At 37.9% G+C, this 22,897-nt stretch overlaps 2 protein-coding genes across 2 annotated transcripts in view; both read right to left on the bottom strand.

The window, feature by feature from the left end:
* The window catches only part of LOC111862298 (general transcription factor IIH subunit 4), a 21,620-nt gene extending 19,046 nt beyond the window's left edge, over nucleotides 1-2,574 (bottom strand). The window contains exon 1 of the mRNA XM_023847570.2: nucleotides 1,732-2,574. Coding sequence (XP_023703338.2) covers nucleotides 1,732-1,877 — 146 coding nt within the window. The 5' untranslated portion in view covers nucleotides 1,878-2,574. The remainder of the gene's footprint in view (nucleotides 1-1,731) is intronic.
* Nucleotides 2,575-6,194: 3,620 nt separating this feature from the next.
* LOC111862280 (vam6/Vps39-like protein) overlaps nucleotides 6,195-22,897 on the bottom strand; it is a 37,786-nt gene continuing 21,083 nt past the window's right edge. Inside the window, exons 11-16 of the mRNA XM_023847540.2 lie at nucleotides 20,004-20,176; nucleotides 15,702-15,900; nucleotides 14,493-14,608; nucleotides 12,915-13,241; nucleotides 9,248-9,342; nucleotides 6,195-7,008 (exon numbers count right to left, since the gene is read on the bottom strand). Of these exons, the coding sequence (XP_023703308.1) occupies nucleotides 6,945-7,008; nucleotides 9,248-9,342; nucleotides 12,915-13,241; nucleotides 14,493-14,608; nucleotides 15,702-15,900; nucleotides 20,004-20,176 (974 nt within the window). The 3' untranslated portion in view covers nucleotides 6,195-6,944. The remainder of the gene's footprint in view (nucleotides 7,009-9,247; nucleotides 9,343-12,914; nucleotides 13,242-14,492; nucleotides 14,609-15,701; nucleotides 15,901-20,003; nucleotides 20,177-22,897) is intronic.

Raw genomic sequence — 22,897 nt, forward strand, 5'->3', positions numbered from 1 at the left:
TTTTTTATTGCTAGTGGGGTGGGACTAAGTCCCTTGTACTGCGGCAACTTATGGCCTATTGTACTAGCACCAGATGATAGGTGAGGGTGACTGTGGAGCAACTGGTGGAATGAAGATTGGCAGGGGAAACTGAAGTATTAGGAGAAAACCTGCCCCACCGCCACTTTGTCCACCACAAATCCCACTTGACCAGACCTGGGATAGAACCCGGGCCGCTGCGATGGGAAGCCAGCGACTAACTGCTTGAGTTATGGCGCGGCCATTGACAATATATACTCCCAATACTAATAAGGTTGTTAAATACCCAAGTTAAAAAAGCAGCAAAAAAATGTATTTTGTAGGTACCTGGTTTAAATTTGAACACCAACAATCCTGACTTAGGCATTCCATGATTTTTTTCAGCCCTTTCACACAAATGCTGGCATAGTATCCTAACTTAGGCCATAACAACTTCTTTCAACGTCCTTTAATACTCATTCATCTCCACTAATATCCAACCATTTGACACTACATAATTTGTGTTATCAATAGCATTGTTAAATAAACTACAAATACATAAATATACAAAATTGGCATGGCATATATAATGGAATACTGGATGAAGTCCAAGAAACATCACAGAAATTATAAATGATCATCTGAATTCAGGATCTTTCATTTGTTCCAAGATTCTTTAAATCATAATTTGTCTGCATCATGGGGGATCATTCAGTGACATCCGTGTTAAACAGTTCAACCTCAACCATTCCTTTAGGAAGACAGACCTAAGTCCAATACTGCCATCCACAACTACTATCCACTAAACCACTTCATACAATAACCAGTGGACAGCTATATTCTGAGGGAAACTGTGATATGTCATCAGGTACTCTTGGTGCTAGCCCTTATCCCTATGAGAGAACACTTAACAAAGGGGTCGAACATATGGGAATCTATGGCAGGTTAAATTCTTGGGTTATTTACACTTCAGCTTCTGTTCAATTATTACTAGAGTTCTTTCTTTGTATTAGGTTAGGTTCTTGAGTTACCCACATTTTAGTTTCTGTACAATTTATATTTAACCTCTTATCCAGTGGGTACCTGGGGCTCTTTCCCTGGGAGTAAAGTTGCCTGGGTGTGAAGCGGACCACTCACCTCTACCAGTGCTGTGGTCAAAAAAACGGGGGTCTATACATTCAGCTTAATTTGTTAAGTACATGGACAACTTCATCTTTACCTTTACCTTTTCATATTTATTTTCTAGTACTACTTACCTGCACTGCCACCTGTGTCATACTGTACAAATTATTTGGATATGTTGGTTCGCTGATAACTGTGGTTATCATTTTCCAGGGCTGTTCCAAAAACAGAAATAAATGAAGGCCTGCTGAGGGTGCATGGAAGAAGTACTGCATGTGTACAAGTTTATTGTTGCTTGCGATTTTAAATGGCAGCCTACCAAAACTAAATATTTCAAAGATCTACTCCTTCTGATAGTCAGATCACTTAAATTTAAGATAAGCTACACTTCACACTATCTTGTCTTGTGGGGTAAATGGCGCCATAGGAACATTCCATAGCAATCCCGTTATGTAACCAAAACGGCCTATTCCCCCACAAAGCTTCCTGCAAAAATTATCCTAATATAATAAATTGTAAGACCGTGTATGGCTCTTCCCGAACATCAAAACCGGAAAGTACCTGCATGCCGTCTTACATTCAGGTAAGGTTATGTTAGAAACATACCCCTACCTGTACACTGCTAAGCAAGTTGTTGGGTGGTTATACAGTCTATCCAAAATTTCAGTTGGAAGAGTTGTCAAGTAATCATGCAAGTTTTTACACTGTAAGTTCTTTGACTGGAGAGTTGTTTTAATTCCTTTGCTTGCTTCTGCCATGGATATAAAACCACTTGCGAATCAACCATACATTTATCTTCGTGTAACATTGAACACAAAATGCACCATTACCACAAAACAATCGGAACCACGGATTACTTATAGATCACAATGGCAACAGCAACAAGTATTGTCAATGCTAAATGCTCGTCTGTACCATAGATTAGTGCAACTGACTACAACCACGGCTACACTCCAACAATCAATTATTACACGGTACTACAAATACGCAACTCAGGAATATCGATGACACATTGTTTCAAGCTGCCACTTACATATCAAGGAGAAACAGCAAGAACTGGCATTCAGCCAGTAATAACGCGAAATTACCATTGTATTAGAATTAAATGTCGACGTATCTTACATCACTGTGGAGCCTGGGGTTCAATCCTGGGTAGTTCACGTGAGCTTGATCAGCATGATATTCTCATAATTTCTTCTGTGTACCTTTTTTTTATCTGAATCGAGGGTATCTCTTTGTTACAGATACAACACATTATGTCCTATCCGTCCTATCCTCACTTGCTGGGGAACAGTTCCCAGTCTAGTAGTTCCAGACAAAGTCCAAAATTCTGAGTGTTATACACCATCATCAGAAACCTGTAGAATCTACTAATACTGAAGAGGTTCTGGGGTGTACATCCATGTAGTCTGGTAGGGGTTTAATGACATTTCGAAGGCAAATTCTGGATCCATCTTATGGTCAAACATAAGTAAAGCAACAAATCACGCTTCTTGCTGGTTTCTTGTGCAGTTTATTCTTTGACTCTGAAGGTACAGCCAGTACCTTCCTCAGAATCATTGGCACACTTCTGTCTTACCATGTGGTGTCACATCTCTTCATAGTCACCACTGTAAGAAGCTCAAATCCAGCATGGGGGTAATCTTATTTCTAATTCAAGGAATATGTTTATTTTAATTCTTTAATATAAAGTGAGGGAGATTTCACATCACAAATGCTGGTGGAGCATAGGAGAGCTTACAACTTTACAGAATCAGTTCTATACTTTACAATATTAACCACTAATGAATTTTCTTCTGAACATTCGATGGAAAAGTTTACAGTTCCAGTCTCTAGCTAGTTTCCACAGATCTTCCAATAAATTGCTATTATGAATTCTTACCCTTGAGTGATACTAAGAAATATGATTTCACTGAATATACACACTATATAACTTTTACCAGACAAAGGTCAACAGAAATACTAAGTGAAGCAAAGGTATCTCCGCCATTTATTGCTACAACATTCTGGTCTTGTTCTTAATTACAACTGATTATTTTCATTCCAGCATAACACATACACACAGTCAATTCTAAACTGTATCCTATAATGAGTTCTTTTTGAAGGGCCAAACTCCCTGACTCTCTTACCATCAGCCTCTTACAAAGAACCTTAGGTACCACCTGCTGAGTCTAGATTTGCCACTAATATGCTGTGCATTATAAATACAAACATCCATTAATTAAAGAAAATAAATTGTTTTTTAAAAACTCACAATCACAGCAGATACCCAACATGTCTTCCTTCTGCTCTTAAACAAACTTCAAGACTGGCTAGACTGAGTTCACTGACACCAATGGATGGAATTATTTTGTAACTGTTGTGCTTAAGCCAACCCATTGTGGGAATTATTTGAATGCACTTTATTTTTTATGTTTCCCCACAGATAAAAAACAGGGATTTAAGTCTGCGGACCTTGTAGGCCAGAATCTGCGACTTATTACTCTGTCCTCAAACACCTTCTTTAAAACATTACTGGAATAGTTAGCAGTGTGTGCTGGCGCACTGCCTTGCATAAAATAACCATATATCCTTTTCTTCTGCAGTGCTGTTAAGAAAGGGCTAGCAAATATCAGTGAAATTTCACTGTTATTAGTCAGTGAAAAAATACTGGTCCTACTACTGATGTAGCAATGATGGCACACCACACACCAATCTTCTGATCATGAAAGCGTACTTCAACAGTCTGTCTCACATTAACACTGCTTCATTACTTTTGTTCTGAGCATTGCTATACACATTCAGATGGAACCAAACCTCTTCAGTAAAAAGAGCAAGTTTTGGGTCATGAACACCATAAAAACTGGATACAAAAATGGGTTTCTTGAGCACATATTCTTTACCAGCTCATAAATTGATGAAGCTGGAATTTCGACACCAGGATACTTATGGCAAGACTTTCTTTTATGTGATTTATATGGTTTACTTTTTTCACTCAGATATCACATGGAAAAACATGGTGTTCAAGTGTCTATTTTACCAGATCAATTCAGTACTGTAAATGAGAATACAAAACATATATATATGAATGTATCACCAGAACATGAATGCAAAGGGATCTGATGAGTATTAGAGTCAGTCATTTGGAGCTGCAAGCATACCCATACATGGTAAAGAACAACAGAGACACTGCACAAGAATGCAACCCTGCTCTTGTTTGAAGTATGTTCAACTTACTACCTGCTTCAGGCCGGTTTCTTGCTCAGCTTATTCTTTGACTATGAAGATGAAGGGGACATGTTCCTCTGAAATATCAGTTAATTTTCAATGGACTGCACAGTGTTAAATCCTAGAAGACAGAACTTTCATAACCACTGCTTTAAGAACCTCAAATCCTGCATGTTCAGCTATCACTTACATGTTCTTTTTGCAGCCATGAAAGCTGGATTCAGCCCTTCATGAAAGACTCTGTATATAGTCCTACAGATGACTGTAGAACAAGATGCGAACTGTCAAAGTTACTGAACTTTCTAATCAGATATATTTTTAATTTTTCCACCTGCTTTCTTGCAAACACAAATTAAATTTTTGTTCACAAGAATTAATAGTATTTTTTTAATGCTAGTGGGGTGGGACTAAGTCCCTTGTACTGCAGCTACTTCTGGCCTATTGTACCAGCCCAAGATGATAGGTGATGGTGACTGTAGTGCAATTGATGGAATGAAGATTGGCAGGGGAAACCGAAGTACTCGGAGAAAACCTGCCCCAGCGCCACTTTGTCCACCACAAATCCCACTTGACCAGACCTGGGTCTGCCACAGTGGGAAGCCAGCAACTAACTGCTTGAGCTATGGCACAGCTTTAGAGTTAAGAGAATGAATGTGTAAGGGGTGGGCTTTCTTGACCCTTTCACTGCGACCACAGTGATCTATTGTGCCTTGAGTTAAGAATGACTAGTGCTTACACAAACATCAAACTAAATGCCTCACCATATAAAACACTGGTACGTATCATGAAAAATACATGCAATACCCACAAACGATGAAATAGACGAAAAAAAAAAATAATTTCTGGGTATGTGCTGAGATATACAGTGCAATAACTTTGCCATAGTAGATATGTATCTGCAATAAATGAACATCAGGGTCAATGATGTATGGCATTTGGAAGTATCATTTTTGTTTTGTATGTGATAGATTTTGAGTTACTACTATAAATTGTAACAAGTCTATAATATTTTTGGTGCAATACTATTGAAATAAAGAACTCAATGTGAAGGAAAATAAAACATTCACTTTCATTTTTAATCATTATAAACCTATATGTATTTCTTTATCTTCATATATATACATATATGAAGCCACAGTCACGCAGCTTAACAGTACACAGCATTCCCATATATATACTGTACAGATACAAAGGCAGCATGTTACGTATAAAAATGTAAATAAGAAATGATACTCTGCTGCAAGCCAGTCTTTACCAGCCACTGCCTTAACAACAATTTGTAATGGAATACACAGGAATCAGAGCACCTATGTAAATAATGGCCAAACAACCACAAATATATAACATTCTGAAATGTTTGTCTATATAGGAAATACTTTACAGTGAAACTAAAATGCATAATTTTATTACAAGTTTATAATTTATTACCTTTTGCCAAAGAAATCTACTGTATAAAAGTTCAAACTTTTTTTAGTTTCTGGCTCCCAAAAATTTGATTTAAGTTAGGTCTCGTTCATAACCTGAGTGTTTTAGCAAGCAGTATGAAAAGAATGATAAGTACTTGTATGGGAATTGGGAATCACATTGTGACCTATCTTGAGTTGTGTAAGTAAATTTAAGTTTTCATGAGCTGGGATAGTGCATTCAGTATAAGACTGGCTACAGGCTGGACGGTCAAAGGGTCGGAGTTCAAGTACCATTAGGGGCAAGATTTTTCTCCTTTCTATGTCATCCAGACAAGTTCTGGGGCCCACCCAGCCTCCTATCCAATGGGTACCGGAGGCCCTATCCCTGCGCGGTAAACTGACTGAAGCGTGAAGATGACCACTCACCTTCTGCTAGTGCCGAGGTCAAGAATAAATGGATCTAAACATCCATGCCCCCATACATCTTCATGGTGTGGTGCTTAATTAGTTAAGTATAGGGACAACTTTACCTTACTATAAGTAAATTTCCTGTGAATATATTTGAGTAAGTCAATACTGGCACACCATATTATATATTTAACAATGAATGGTTATGTTACAAAATCTATAAACAGATGGACAAGTCTATTATACTCCACTTTTTATGGTATTTGCAAGCAATATATGCAAATTTATTTCTGGGAGGAGGGTAGAAAGTATCTGATCATAATTTGGTTTATTCTGTCAAAGTTCTCTGAAGGGAAAGGAGTATCTGGTTATGTATTTGGTAAGACTGTATTTGAAAATGTGGCTGACTCTCTTGTTGTCAGAATATGTCAAAGGTGTCCACTTCTTTCTCCCATGACTATACAACATACTACATAAAAGCAGAACCACATTCTAAAACAAACTCTGTAAAGCAGTTACAGTATTTTCTTTCAAAGAACTGTTATTAGTCGCTACATTCTTATGGTGATTACCCACAGTATCACAAATGTTTCTTGTTTATATTCCACTCTGAACAGTCGGATGTTCATACCATACTGCACATAATATGCCTTACCAATTTCCATTCAGGTGTATCAAAATGGAATACCTGTATTGCCATTTCCATGCTGATACCTTTAATGATACACTTGGTACACTAAAACTATTCAATTAATTCACTTGTTCTGAGTCTCTTTGGTAAATTTAGCAAAAGCAAATACAAAGCTATGACCTTCTGTCTTGACAAGAATAATGCACAATGTCTCCATTAGGATAGCGAGCAAAAGCACTGGAACAAACAAAGAAATTCAGTCAGTGTACTTTACAAGGGTACAAAAACAAATAAAACCTGTTTCATAATTGAAACAGAAATTCATACATTCCATTAAGGTTAGGCTACAAGCATGTTTATTTTGGTATACATAAACAAACATTCAGCTCTCATGGTCACATTTTTCACTGTATTACTGTACAACTCCTTAATGACTACAAAAGTTTCATTTCAGCCAACTAAATTTAGTCTTTGTCTTGATATTAAGGACAGGTAATTTTCCTGTGTCCTACACTGTTCTAACAAAACTCAAATAATCCAAGATCTCAGCTGCAGTGATGTAAACATAGAACAAGTCTCTCATTATAAATATTTAGGGTCTGTAGTTAATTCAGATAATGCAAATGAACAGGAGATTAAGGAGAGGTTAGCAACTGGAAATAAAGCATATGCTACACATTTAACACTGTTTAAAAGTAAACTTATTTCTAAAACAGCCAAATTAAGATTACACTAGATGGTAATTCGACCAACAGTAACCTACACCTGTGAAACCTGGGCCCTTAAAGGAGCCATTAAACACAGACTTTTAGTCTTTGAAAGGAAAATTCTAAGAAAGATCTTTGGGCCATCAAGAAACTATGATGGCTCCTGGAGAATTAAAACAAATGATGAACTAAATAATCTAATAAAAGGAAGGAACATAGTTAACTTCTTCAAAGCCCAAAGAATAAGTTGGCTTGGACACATCTCAAGGATGGATGCTGGACGAACAGTTAAAAGAATATGTGACTGGCAGCCACATGCTATAAGAAAGAGAGGCTAACCTAAGATCAGATGGAAAGATGATGTAAGGGAACATCTAAAGGACTTAGAAATTTATAACTGGACAACTCGCACACAGGACAGAAGTAGTCAGAAGGAAATTGTTGAGCAAACCAAAGCATTCAAGAAATGAAGCTGTTGAGCCTTATGAAGAATAATAATTTTCCTGTGCCCTGGTTGTTTCTCTAAGATAATTCTCAAAACGCCTATCCTCAAACCACCAGTTTGGCCAAGCACAGGCATGCCATAGCCTTAATGGGATTAGGGTGGGGAAACTTCAATGCTATTAGTAGACATATGAGCATTGCTTCAGATGAGGTAACATTTTATTCTAGGTCACAAAGTTTGAGCTTCATGTTTGGCTATTCTGTAACAAATGATACCTAATCCTCATGGCCAGCGGGCCACACTGAGAATCAAATCAGATGATGGGTAATTAGTGAAGCATTTGAGTTTGTTTTGGCCAAAACATTGATTTTATGTACTTCACTCTAAAATTTTAATGTGCCAATGAAAAGAGGAAGGGCTTTCTCAAATATACCAGACACATTAATATGGACCCAAAAAGGAAACAATTTAAAATGAACAACTAACAGTTAAAAACTAACATTAATCCTAACCAGGGTATCCGTATCTTCTTTCCATATAATCAACTGTTGATGTGACAATGAGCCTGTGGGCAGGTTTAAAAGACTGCATGCCTAACTATGTATTTGTTTGACAAGATGCTTCCCAGTGCTGTCAATAATGGGTGATATGACACCCAAGTATTCTTAAAAATATTTAATTTCTCTTCCAAGTTAGAGAGTAACAAAGCTTCACATTGTTACCTTCAAACAAAGATATGAATTTACAGAATATGGGTGAAGAGGACACACATGTAAATGCTGAAAATTGCTAACGTTTTCAGTGATAATTGGAAAAATGTGTATGATTTAGTTTAGTTTAGTTTATTGTAAAATTCCATCGATCCAGTCTGGGCTACAAATATGCCTGATGGATATAGAACCAGTCACAGACAAGAAACTAAAATAAAAAACTAATACTGATACTTTGCATTTCCAAAAATTACTTACAGAAAAATATTACTGGTTCCATTTACCAAGAAATAATTTTGTTCAGTTGGCATCACTTAACTAAGTTATGACACTGATCATTTCTATAACTGGCCTAACATTTATATCTTGTTCTATGAACATAAGTACAGTACTCAGTATGGTAAAAGTGACAGCAGGTATTAGTAGGTTAAGCAGCCAATAAATTATATTTCTCTGAACAGTAACATGTTTTATGCATCAAGTTGTGATATACTATAAAAGAAGGCTGTAAAGTTCCTCTTGTCTATCTCAAATGATGATTCTATGGGACACTCATGCAGTTACTCCAGAACACAGAGAGGATGTTTTGCATTATTTGACAAGCAATTTCATACCTCTGGTTTCCAAATCTCTTCTTACATACTGGGCATACGTTGAATTCGGTCATGAGGATGCTCTGAGACTCGTAAATCATTCTGAGCTCTTGCACCTTCAACAGCGACATATAAAATAAATGAACTGGAACAATAAATTTGTTCCCCATTCCTTAGAATACACCATGGCACCTATTTCTTTTCAATCAAATTATGCATATGTATATTCATGCATGTACGCACATGCATACATATGTAGTGTGTGTGTAAACTTCAGAAATTACTGAAGAAAGCAGTCTTCTGGGATTTGGCACGGACCGTGTCTCACGGTGTTGTCGCTTGCAGATTTACTTATACTTCTTCAACCCTGAAGATGGGGGCGATACGTTCCTCCGAAACGTCGGTTAACACCACATATACACGGTGCCAAATCCCAGAAGACTGCTTTCTTTATAGTCACCGCCGTGAAAGCCTCAAATCTTACATTCAGAAATTATTATCCCTACTGTCACTAAAAATTTAGATCCACCATTGAGATTTAGTGTCCCACAATGCTATGGGCCTCCATGGCATGTTACAGGGATAGCTTTACCTTTTATCCAGGTCTGAACTAGAAATGTCCAGACATATATAATGAACCACAGAGAAATAACACAATTTATTTATTATGAAAGTTTTTAAATAAATATACAGTAAAACTTGGTTATAGCAACATCGGTTTCTGTGACACCTTGTCTATTGCGTGAAATATTCAATGGTACGAATTGATTCCTCATAAAGCAACTGTTTTTATACCTTGCTTAGTACGACATGCACAAATGCATCAACCTCGTATGTAACGTCATTTTCATTCCTGAATTTCTCTGATATCGTGGGAAAGTTCGATGTGTCTGCCCACCCTCACTTTCTCTACTTGCTGACGTGACTGTCCTGGAAGAATACGACCGTGGGCTGCAAGAGGAGCGTGGGTTTTATGAGAAAACAAGGGTGTGGGGTGGGACTGCNACATAAGGCTACTGTGGAAGTGCCCATTTTGGTTACAATGACATTCGTTTATAACGGCACTATTTTTAGGTCCCTTTGATGACGTTATAACCAAGTTCTACTGTATATACTAGACAATAAACCACTGAAATCAAATATTATATTTCAGCATCCTGTTGCAATTTGGTATTATTCAATTATATGTACACCATCAATAATGCAACACCGATATTTAAAATAAATAAAATAAGAGATAATGTTGTATTTTAGTGTCCTGTTGCACTGATTCGTATCCATGTGTATATATTAACCGTCTTTTAGTGCATACAATTTCACTTGTCACTTCACACTACATGTTTCGGCATCATTCTGCCATCCTCAGTGTATCAATTACATTAAACCATTGCACTGCCTGCCATCAAGGGTCCATTTATAAAATGATATAAAATGTCTTCGTCTTTATTCAATAATAAAATTTATATATTAAAACTTGTTAAGATCTATCATCTTACAGGTCATATATCAAACTCATGTGTAACACCATTCATCCGCTATGGGAGTTGTTCTTCTTATGTTCTGATTGTGTATATACTGTGTCTTATGATGTGTTGTGTTGCTGGATTTATGTGTGTGACACACATACGTCCAGCAATACAACACATGCAGCCACATAAGAAAGACCTAGGCATAGATGGTAATACATTATTAAACTGATCTAAGAAATTGGGCGTGAGGGTGTAGACTGGAATCAACTAGTTCAGGATATAATATGGAGACTAGCTTTTGTGAACTCATTGAATCAACTGGATTCAAAGAGGGATGGGGATTTTCTAAGCATTTAACTATCAGCTTCTGTAGAACTGTGCACCATGGAATTAGCTACATCTTCAAGAAAAAAAAGAGAACCTTATACAATCTGAAGATGAGAATTAATGCTCTTGGGATTTGAGATATGCAATTTACATAATACAGGATAACATAAACGTGCATCCAACATGCATATTGTGAATGTTTTGATAACAACCCAGGTCATTACTTAAGCACTAGCATCTAACAAAACACTCACATCATTATGAATCACTAATATAAGGAATAAATATATCTATTAAATTGTAAAGTTGAAACATACTGTGGAGAGTATGACCTCATGAGTTGTAACCTCGTGGTAAAGTCCACCAGTGTTTCAGAGTAACATATCATCCCCATCTTCAGGGCTGAAGAATAAGCCAAGCAAGAAATCAGCAATATGCAGGTTGCAAACACAGTGAACCTGGCCCAGAAAACCAAGCATGATATAGGCCAGAATGGAACTACAAGAAAGTCAATGGTAATATGACCATTCTGTAATGGGGCTCACAAAGAAGCAACAGAAGCAAAGGAAAAAGGAAGGAAAAGGTAATTCAATTTTGCCCTGAAGAAGGCCATCATGTTTAACAAGTGAGCTGGAAGGAGTTGGGAAAGAAGTCTTATGTGTGCCTAGGCAAGAGGCAATGGAAAAGGCCATGGAGTCAAGGATGATGCTGTACAGAGGCAGGCAAGAACAACTAGATGGGTGCCCCAGGATTTTGGTGTCTTGGAACTGGAAGCAGTGTCACAAGTTGATGCTCTGCCATGTCTCAGCTGACTTGTCCAGATGGTCAAGACAAATGTGCTGCTGATGCTCCTCAACCCTTACATCAATTGGACAGCCTGTCTGCCCTGTGTAGACCTCACTACACTCATGGGGGGATGCTGTACACACCTGATGATTTCAATCCTATATTGCCTACAGGAAGCTGGAAATTCTCCTTTGTGAGAGGTCTGCCAACTGGCACAACAGTGCCAGGACAGTACCACTGCTGGGCAGTGTAACTCTCACAGAACTGAGAGCCATCCTGATCTAATTGTTACTGCAGCCATTCTGCATGACTATGACCTTGGCATGCTATCCAGACCCGACAGAGCTCTGGTCCTGTGCGCCGAGGTGGAAAGTACAGTATGCTTACTGGATGTGTGGTGGTGGAAGGAAGAGTTGAGGCAGAAGTTGATGTGGGTGGGTTTCCAGTATACTTTATGACCCAGTACAACATGTAAATATTGATATCCAGGAAGAGAAGATTGCAATCTCTTTCCATCTCCATAGAGAGCTGAATGTTTTGATGGACAATGTCCATGCGGTCAACAAAGCAAGCCTTTCAGCATCTCTAGTTCTCCAGTATAATCAATGTAATGGAACTAGCAGAGGAGGCTTATGGGCTGTGTGACAAAGCAGCATCTTCCCAAAATCATCCATGGAGAAACTGGCAATCACTGGAAAGAGTGGTTAACCCACAGCCACAGAGCCAGTCTGTTCACGGAACTGTTCACTGAATCCTCTCCTTGCCAGTATGCTGATTACTGAAGACAAAGATGATACATTCCTCTGAAATGTCGGTTGATTACTACTGAACTACATGGCATTACAATCCAGAAGATCATGCCCTCCACAGTCACCACAGTCAGAACCTCAACTGTAACTAATAAGATACAAGTTTAAAAATTGTCTTGCCAAACGCTGGTACCATCACAATCAAACAGCCTCACGCATTCTCCTAATCACTTACAATTAAGTTATGGGTCAGTACCTGCCATTATTTGATAGCCAGAATGTATATTTCACATCCTAACTACAATGTGAGCCCTGCCATATAATTAAACATTTACAATACATTAGGTAATGTAATACCTGCAAGTGTTCCGCATATATCAGTCCTTTCAGCACCTGGGACCTCCTGCGCTCATTGAGCTTGTTCTGCAGGCTAACCTCTAGGAACTGCCTAATTCGCCCCAATGGTACCTTGTCAGGCAGAACACTGAGAGCTTTCATTGGGTGAATCTTGCTGGCATGTTGTTCAAGGAGAGCGAGTGCAGTCTCGAGATCTGATGTTGGTGGACAAGACAATGTGGAAGAGGGGGCTCCCATTACAAGCCAGCTGCTGTCTGGTGGGGTTATTAACATCTTCATCAAAAGTACATAGACCTCATCATAGCCTGCTGAGCCTTGGTTGTAAACCTGTGAAGCAACAACGCTACTATAACAGATAGTTTCCAGATTTAGACAATATTAACAAAATCTAACTGATTTTTTCATATTCCAAAAACAAAATAATTCCTAATTTTTACTCTATACTAAATATTATTAGAGAGATCAGATCAAGGTCAAGGGAATGAATGGGAAATGCAGGATGTATGGAGAAATGAAACATACACAGGAAAGTTTAGTCAGAAAAACTGAAGGGAAGAGATTACTTGGAAGATCTACACATACACGAGAGGACAATATTGAAATGAATCTTAAAGAATGTATGGAATGGATTTAACTAGCTCAGAACAGGGTATAATGGGGGCTCATCTCAACATGGTAATTAATCTTTGGGTTGATTGAGAGGTAGGACATTTCTTGATTAACTAAATGACAATAACAGTTACTGCCTTCTGTGATATGATGTCATGTAATATGGCAACGTTTAGCTATGTGATGCCATCCCACAGACATGATCACAGCTCCTCATGAAGGACCCTGCCTCACAGAGGGCAAATATAACAGGTGGTGTCATGAACAGTCTCTCATCTCTGTGGTGGGCACAGATAAGTATGCAGACACTTGATATTACCAGTACCTCTTAGTTACCCTTGAGATACTAGGAAGAAACTGATTAGTATAACCTACCTTTTTCAGGACACTCAGGATAACTTATGAAGCCCAATTACATAACAAGGGGTAAGTAATGTATTTTAAATGTTTTAATAACATATAGGTTAGCCCCTTGGCAGCTAAGTGACACGTGGGAGTTCTACAGTTATGCATCATGTAAATGTGATAGATTCAAAGCAATAATTGTTATGTGTAAGTTTCTGGTTCACACAGCGGTTGTGATATATGTTGCAACAAAGGTTTGTGGTTTAGAGTGTAGATGAATCAAAGGGTGTTACATTCCTTGAATATTTCATATAATTCCACAGTAAGTACAATAACAGCACTTTCTTTGGGGAAACCCAAAATGAAAGCCTTATCATGTATGACATGTGATCACACAGATATTTCTGATCCAAAGTAGGAGTGTAAAAGTGAAGAGCTGAAGTACAACAACAGCACTTTCTTTGGGAAAACCCAAAATGAAAGCCTTATCATGTATGACATGTGATCACACAGATATTTCTGATCCAAAGTAGGAGTGTAAAAGTGAAGAGCTGACTCAGCATATATCTCTACAAATGAAGACATTAAAATCATATAAGTCCATGTGTACCGAAGGACAAATACCTTATCACAGTATTGTATGGCACGTGGCACATCTCCCAAGATGCTCATATATATGGCTAGAGCATGCTCATGTCGACCAAGCTTCCCTAGCACAATGGCTCTTTCTTCAAATAAACCTGCAAATAAAACGAAATAAGTGCTAATACAGCACTATAAACACAGGATGGAATACAAATAGCTTATATAACCATACAAAATACTGTACAGCAAATGTGCAATGCCCTCTTACTGGATAATAACGAAAATACCATAAAAAGAAAGTTTTCATGGCTTTCCTCAGCACCTCCAGAAAGATGCTGGGATAGTAACTTAAAAATATGCAGTAAATGCTTTTTTTCAAATTCATTATTCAACGTTAAATAGCCTATGCAACTAAAGACCTGGTAATAAGTAATCAAGAAGTCAATAATAGAAACAAAGACACCAGAAAGAAGAGTGGAGAACTGCGCTCTGACATAATATTCAAATTCTTCCTTTGCTCTTTTGCATATCACTGGTCTTGAGTTCACTTATTGTAGATACAACTCTATTGTTTTACTAGAAATATCACGTTGCATAAGAGCTGGAAATTATTTTTTCTTGCAGTTCTATAAATACTCAACATACCAAAAAATGTTCAAAGATTTTAATGGGATCTATAGTTTTGGGGGGTTATATAATATTACACAAAGAAAGTGTTCAACTCCTTATAAGACATACTGTATACAAGTATGATAAAATATCTTTTAAATAAGGAGCTAAAGAAACTGTCTACAAAAATAGTTATGTAAAGAATAATATAAAATTGGGGCACGCAGTAGCGTAGTTGCTTGAGGGGCTATGCTACAAGCCGGAAGGACGCGGGTTCAAGTCCCGATGAGGTCATTGATTTTTTCAGTTGACCTAATCCTTCCAGCCGCACTAGGCCCTGGGGTTTACTCAGCCTCTAACAGGAATGAATACCAGGAATTAATTAAATAATTTTCCTGGCAAGTAAAGCGTGGCCGGTGCATAAGGCTGACAATCTTACCGCCATCTTTGAGCCGATTGTCTAGATAGCGTGGGACCCTCAACGTCTCACAACCCTATGGGCCACAATATTAATTGTGGATTATGATAAGAGTTCAATATAAAATTTCATCAGAATGACATATGGATAAATTTCTAATATTTTGTTCTGTGTAATACGCACTTGCAGCAAGCATGGATACATTATCACAACATACTTACAGTCATATGGAAAGTGCACAAGCACTGTCTCTGGAGTGTAATGTGATGATGTCTCTAGAAAGTGCAGTAATTTGTTACGTATCTTTTGTGCCTCTTCAGGTGATGCTGCATGGAGCTGCTGACTACGTTCCTGATACTGATGCACAAGAGCATTATGAAAGATGGGGTTTGAATCTTCCCATACATGTATTATATGTTCCTGTAATATTAAGAGATGTTTGGAAAATCAAGTGATTGCTTAATTATCACTGTATTTTCCGTGTTAGGAGCATACATGAGAAGAACATGACATATTTCACAGAATGTGGAAGAGATCTATCTCATCCACATTCTACAAACCACTGGCAGTTTCCAGCTTGTGCTTCTACCCTGAAACTGGAAACACCATGTTAGCCACTTAACAGACTATATGCTGCATAATCTAGATGACCACAACATGAATCTTCACTGCCATGAAAACATTAACTCTCATAAAATTATAAAGCAGAAAAGTTTTATCTTCTGGGATATAACAAAGTGTAGTCCACTGAAAGTCAACTAGCATTTTGGAGGAAAATGTCACTTCCATCTTCAGGGTTGGCTCTGCTTGCTACCTAATTCATTTTGGTTTCTTCCTTGGCATATTCTCCAATCCTGAAGATGGAGGCGAAATGTTCCTGTGAAATGTCAATTGACTTTCACTGGATTACATGGTGTTACATTCCACAAGATAGATTTCTTCAGAACCACAACTGTGAAAACCTAAAATCCTACAATTATAAAGCTGTTTGTTATTACTATAGTGTACCTCAATGGCACAAACTCCATACTGACATACTAGCAAAAAAATCTTATTTCTCATAGCAACTAAATGCAATGGCATCTTTTCAGACCAGGAATGTCAGTGTGAAATAGAAAAAAGACACTCTGCACAACTATATCTGTCTTTCCCATCAGAGACTGATGTTCACTGTATTCACAATACAGTGAAATATAAAACTCTCAAAGCCTTTAAAACTTGGTCAATACCGCTGGGGATGGCTGAATAGCCAAAATATGTAGGGTGGAATCATTTACTCATGGATTAAATACAAAAAATGTATCAGATGGTTTCTCTCTGACTGGACTTGTAAATATTTGCTAAATTTACAGTTGTGCAGTTAGACATCTCATTTTTCACCCATTTACAAGTTGTCTTGAGACATGTGCATGCACACACACAAACAAAAATACACACCCAAACTTCACAGTTAAGCTAAAAAACAAGATTATATTTTGAGAGTGAAAATGTGAACTTAATTCAAATTTTACTTATTAAATGGTAGTATTTCTTTGAACTCCACAGCAATGCTTGGCTACATGTACATTTAGTAGTCACAAGAGAGACAGAAAATAAATTTATATACTGAACTTCCCATACTCTGGCATGTATGGGAAATAGTGTGTTCTGGTTACACATGTCTGCCAATTTCAAGAAAAAACTCTGACACCCAATATAGACTTAAAACATTTTGATTTAGTTTTTCTGGGAGTCTTCCTAAGCAACAGAGCAGACAGACAGGTACAAGACTATGGATACACTTACTGTATTGTGATCACAGAATGAACTAGTCTCTACTCTAATGGCATCTGCATGAGGAATGATGGTAGTGCTGGTAATGGCAGCTGGAAGAACTACCACATGGAGGGTGAATATATCATAACAAATTTGATTTTGAATAACTTCATCAACATTTGAAATAATCTTTGAAACCTTTGCCAACCAGATGAGGACCCTGGATACTTGAATAACAGATAACCAGAAATTTAATATAAATCACTATCAGGTACTGCTTTCTTAAAGTTATATATGTGACATCTTCATATTAATGAGTGGGGCTTCACATTGTGCCCCAAGATCATACCTACACTTTCAAAGGAGAAAGATGCAAAGTGCAAAGGCATGAAAACAAACAAGAAGAAAATCATCATTCTCTTCCGGGCTAACATGGAAGGTTCAGAGAAAGTGCCATCCCTTGTGATGGGTAAAGCAAAACAACCTCACTGCTTCAAGAATATCAAGTCCACACCATGTATCTACAGTCACAATAAAACTGTACGGATTTCTGGTTTGCTTTGACAGAGGAATCACACCAAAGAACAGGACAATACTCCTCTTCATTGAATAGTGCCCTACACACCCAAATGATATATGAAGCCTGAAAGATGTGAAAGCAGAATTTTGTCCTGCAAATACAACTTCTGTACTTCAACCAATGGAATAGATGCTACCAAAACCTTCAAAGAGAAGTTCCATATGGGCCTTGCACTGTGATTGCTGCAGAAGCTGCATTCATTTGAAAATGGTTAAAAAAATATATTTACCAAATGCTGTGTCCATGCTTGTGAAGGCATGGAACTCCATTGGCCTGGAAACTGTCAGTGTTTTGTGAAGGCTGGGTTCAATGCAACTGCAGTGCCAGATGAGCAAGATGATGATTAAGAAGAAAAATAAGCTCTGACACATGATCCAGTCTTCAAGAGAAACTAAAACCTCAGCACTATGTTCAAAGAAACTGTCTGTGCAGACAATATCCTTCCAGCATGCAAAGAGCTACATGTGGACCAACTCTGACCACACGGATGTGAATAAAAAGGCAGAAGAGAAGGCTGACTCATCTTTTTGATGAATGCAAACCACTTGCAACGTAGTTTGAAGCAAAGTACAACTTGAAAACTTTGGCCATTATCTGCAGGGAATCCTCAATACCCCAGAGTGTATTGTTATAAGTCTGCGAGACTACAAATGAATACTTTCAGTCTCTTTCAAGATATGTTAAACCAATAACACCGGACAAATACTGTAAAAAGTTACAGACAGTTAAAACAGTGCAACTTCCTAATTATAGTAATACCGCATTTGTTAATGCGAAATACATGTGAATGAAAAATAATGACCCATGTTTAAGAATGTCATCACTTAACCAATAAAGGGCAAGAATTAAAATTCATTAACTTCGCTGACAAGCGGCAGTCACTCTGTCGGCATACTTCGCTTGCGGACTAAAACCATGGAGTTTTTGTTCTGTTTTTTATTAAAATTAATTTAACAACCTTGATAAAAAATAAATAATTAATTCACATTTATTTTTATTCACATCAAGTAAAATGAGAAATTACATAAAAATATCTTTTTTCAGGCATATCTTAAGAGGGTTCCACTTTATTTCTTTAAATATTCACCATACTGAAAAGAGTTTCAGATAAAAGATGTTGATCTTGTGTAACTGATAATCTGCACGTGTACATCTTCAGGATGATGAGCTGTTTTTAAGGAATCAACAAGTTCCATTCACCTCTCAACTTTTGGTGTAGGTCTTAAATGCCAATTTTAATTAATCTGGGTGGTTGTGGAAGCCATACATGCACAGACACACCCTTTGATTTACATTTTCATTTTATGCACTTTGTGCAAGGAATATGTGGCCTGACAATAAAGCGCGCAAACTCATTGCAGTAAAAGGGCTACATACCTCACTGCTGAATATCACTGTGGTTGCCTTCAAGCTACTCCCCTTGGGAAGCTATGCACTGATGCCAGTGCCTAGTCCACCCATCAAAACAATTTTGGAACTCATTTTATTGAATGACCTTCAGATCAACAGGGAGGGTGTTCCAGCACAGTTATTTGTTTACTAGCTAAAAACTCCCTCACAGACAGTGCCATATGAGCAGGTCCTTAGGAACCATTTCTGCACACACCTTCCTAATGTTGAGATCTTCCTAACTGTTTCTCTGTGGATGTTCACTTGCTCTGCAATGCTTCTGACAGCCTGATGACAATTTTCACGCATAATTTGATGAACTTTTATAATGTTTTCTTCAGTTCTGCTCATTGCTGGTTATTCTGCTCTCTCTTCATCAGTGACACCTTCTCTTCCCTCAGAAAAAACGTATCACCCATTTGTAAACTGCTTTTTTCTTCATAGCATTATTCTCATAAACTTGCTTTAAGATCTCTCTGAATTTGCTTGCACTCTTGCCGAGTTTAACAAGAAATTTAATGTTCATTCAAACATTCTCGCGACGGCACACCAAAACACACTCAGACAATAATAGACGCCACTCGGAAAGAGACTGCCACATATCAATAACAACAGAGCTGTGAAATGGTGATATGTCAATGTCATCAAACCATACTGAGGTTTCTGTCCACTGTTGCCATGGCAAGCACACAGTGACGAGTTTGCGAACTTTCTTGTCAGACATTCAAACATTACTACTGGTCATTCACTCAATACATAATCTAATGACTGCAGTAGAAGTAAATAATTTTAGGTGTACCAGGTATGGGATGACTTGATCCTTATGAGTACGCAGCAGGTAATCCAGCACTTTTGGACGTGGCAGTTGCTCCACTTCAGCAATATCCTCTGTGAACATCTTGAGACCCTCCTCGGGGTTAGCGTCCAAAACCCAACCAGCGAAGTCCAGCATCAGATTGATGTGGTCCTTGCCTAATCATGACATATTCAAAAATATAAACAAAATGTTCTAACATCAAATGAATATATAAATGACGGGGAAAACACAGGCCAATGAGCCTAATTAGCATCACACCATGAAAAATGTAAGGGACATGGAGGTAAAGCTTCATGCATTCTACCATAACTTCAGAAGAAGATGAATGGTTGTCTTCTTACTCAATCAATTTACCCACAGGGAAAGACTGCAGCATGCTCAATGGACAGGAAATACAAAAAATTATCTTACAAAGTATAAAGACATAATTCACACATCTGACTTTTGTTCTTATTCACCAGCAAATTCATAGTTCTCTGAAAAATGTTACAGATTACGATAGTACGATTATCAGTTCAGTTTTTAGGCTGATCTCTGAAATGAAAATCAGCTTTAAAGAAAGATACATATTGTGCTTGTGTTCCCACTAAAAATTCTGAACAAATCACCTGACTTCACAGAAATCTGACAAAAGGAACATTTATTTGAGGCATCCAAATTTTATTTTGCCTGCAAGCAGAATATTTCTGTAAAAAATATATTTTCTTATAAGACATGCTTACAACTATTCAAAATGAGTAAAACTAGAAATTAATATATGAGAGTTTTACCATGTAGATCCACATCTAACAGCAAAGAACTATATAATTATATGATGGAAAGTTCTTAACGTAAGTTTCCAGTTTCTAAAATATTATATGTCTCAGTGCACTTTGTATTCACTAGAAATGTCTACACACTTCCCACATAGCTAACACTGCCTTCTCACATGCCAACCTAATTATTTTGGTTTTACATGAACAAAAATAGATTTCTGATTCTATATTGAGTTCAAAAAGGAATTCTTCACTACTTCTTATGGCTCAGAACACAAAGTCTTTCCTGATGGGCTGAATCACCTGTCTCTCTTATTATCCAGCCTGTTAGAAAAACCCTTAGCCATCATATGTTGAGACAATGGAGTCTAAGACGCATGGCTAACACACCATGCATTATAAATATGGATGTTCATTTCTTAAAGGAAATAAATGGTTTAGAAGAACTCACCATCACTGTAGATGCTCCAAATGTCTCCCTTATCTTCTTACACAAACTTAAATTCTCTTGAGAAGATCATTTAATACAAGTGTGAGTTCAATTATTTCAACAGAAGGAACTGTTTCACAAATGTTGCTCTGAAGTTCACCCAATGTGTGGGAATGATTTGGATACACTTCATTCTTTCAGTTTCCCAACAGGTAAAAATCACAGAGATTTAAGTCTGAAGATCTTTCTCCTTCTGTAATGCTCTCAAAACAGGGCCAGAGAATGTCATTAACATATCACTCTGAATTAAGTCTGTTCAAAAGATACAGATATTATTATCTGTGTAGCAATAATGGCACACTGCACACCAATCTTCTGATCATGAATGCGTACTTCACATTGTCTCAGATTAATACTGCTCCAGTTCTTCCAGTTCTGGAATGCGTCCTGGAACGTGCTTTGTGGGATAGTGCACAGGTCCTGTAGCAAATTTTCTTCTAACTCTTCTACCATCTGAAATCAGTGACCTGTCAGAGTGGATGTCAGCTTTGGAAACAAAAAAGTCTGCAGGGGCCAAATCTGGAGAGTAGGGCTCTTGGGGGATGACAGTCGTGCTTCACCAAAAATTCACGGATGAGGAGCGATGTGTGAGCAGGTGTGTTGTCGTGGTGTAGCATCCAGGTCTTGTTTCTCCACCCCTCAGGCCTCTTCCTTTGCTCTGCCTCCCTCAAATGCTTCATGACCTCCAAGTAAAACTGTCCATTGACTGTCTGACCATGTGGAACAAACTCATGATGAAAAATGCCCTTCCCATAAAAAAAGATTACCACCACCTTCACATTTGATTGACTCTGATGTGCTCTTTTTGGTTGGAGCGATGATTTTTCTACCGACTGCAACGATTTAGCTTTCAATTTGATATTATACCCATACACCCACGTTTCATCACCTGTGATGACATTTTTCAGAAAGTTTTTGTCAGCATTTGAACGATCAAAGAGTTTCTGACTGACTGTGACATGGTTCGCTTTTTGCTCATCTGTCAAAAAGACGTGACACAAATTTTGCGGCAACACGATGCAGCTCCAGTTTTTCTGTCAAAAGTGTGTGGCACGAACTTTTACAGATATCTACTTCTTCAGAAACTTCATGGACAGTTAGGCAGCAATTTCCACAAATCACAGCATGCACTTTCTCAACATGATCATCATCCGCTGATGTGGAAGGCCGTCCAGGTTTGGGATTATTGTCGGTGGATGGTCTGCCTGATTCGAAACGTTGATACCATTCATAACATTGTGTATGGCTCAAACAATCCTCTCCATATGCTTGCTTCGACATCTGAAGTCTCTGTTAAAGTTTTTGCCAATTTGAAACAGAATTTCATGCAAACACGTTGCTCTTCGTGGTCCTTCATGTTTCAACTTGGCAAGAATCGCAAAAGGCACAAGATAAGGTTCACTCTACTGCATGTACTCAATGACTAATTGATGTGGTCTGATTGGGCAGGTGTCAAGTTAAAGCTTAAGGTCACCGCTACACAGTGCCACTGTCACGAGTCACCTGTGTTGGCTCATTGGCGCCCTATTTAACAAGTTTGGTTTCTTTTTGGACAGACCACGTATGCTTCTGAGCACTGCTATACTCACTCAGATAGAACCAAGCTTCTTCAGAAAAGAAATTTATGAAGA

This window comes from Cryptotermes secundus, unplaced genomic scaffold (genome assembly GCF_002891405.2).
Source record: "Cryptotermes secundus unplaced genomic scaffold, Csec_1.0 scaffold88, whole genome shotgun sequence".
Classification (NCBI taxonomy): domain Eukaryota; kingdom Metazoa; phylum Arthropoda; class Insecta; order Blattodea; family Kalotermitidae; genus Cryptotermes; species Cryptotermes secundus.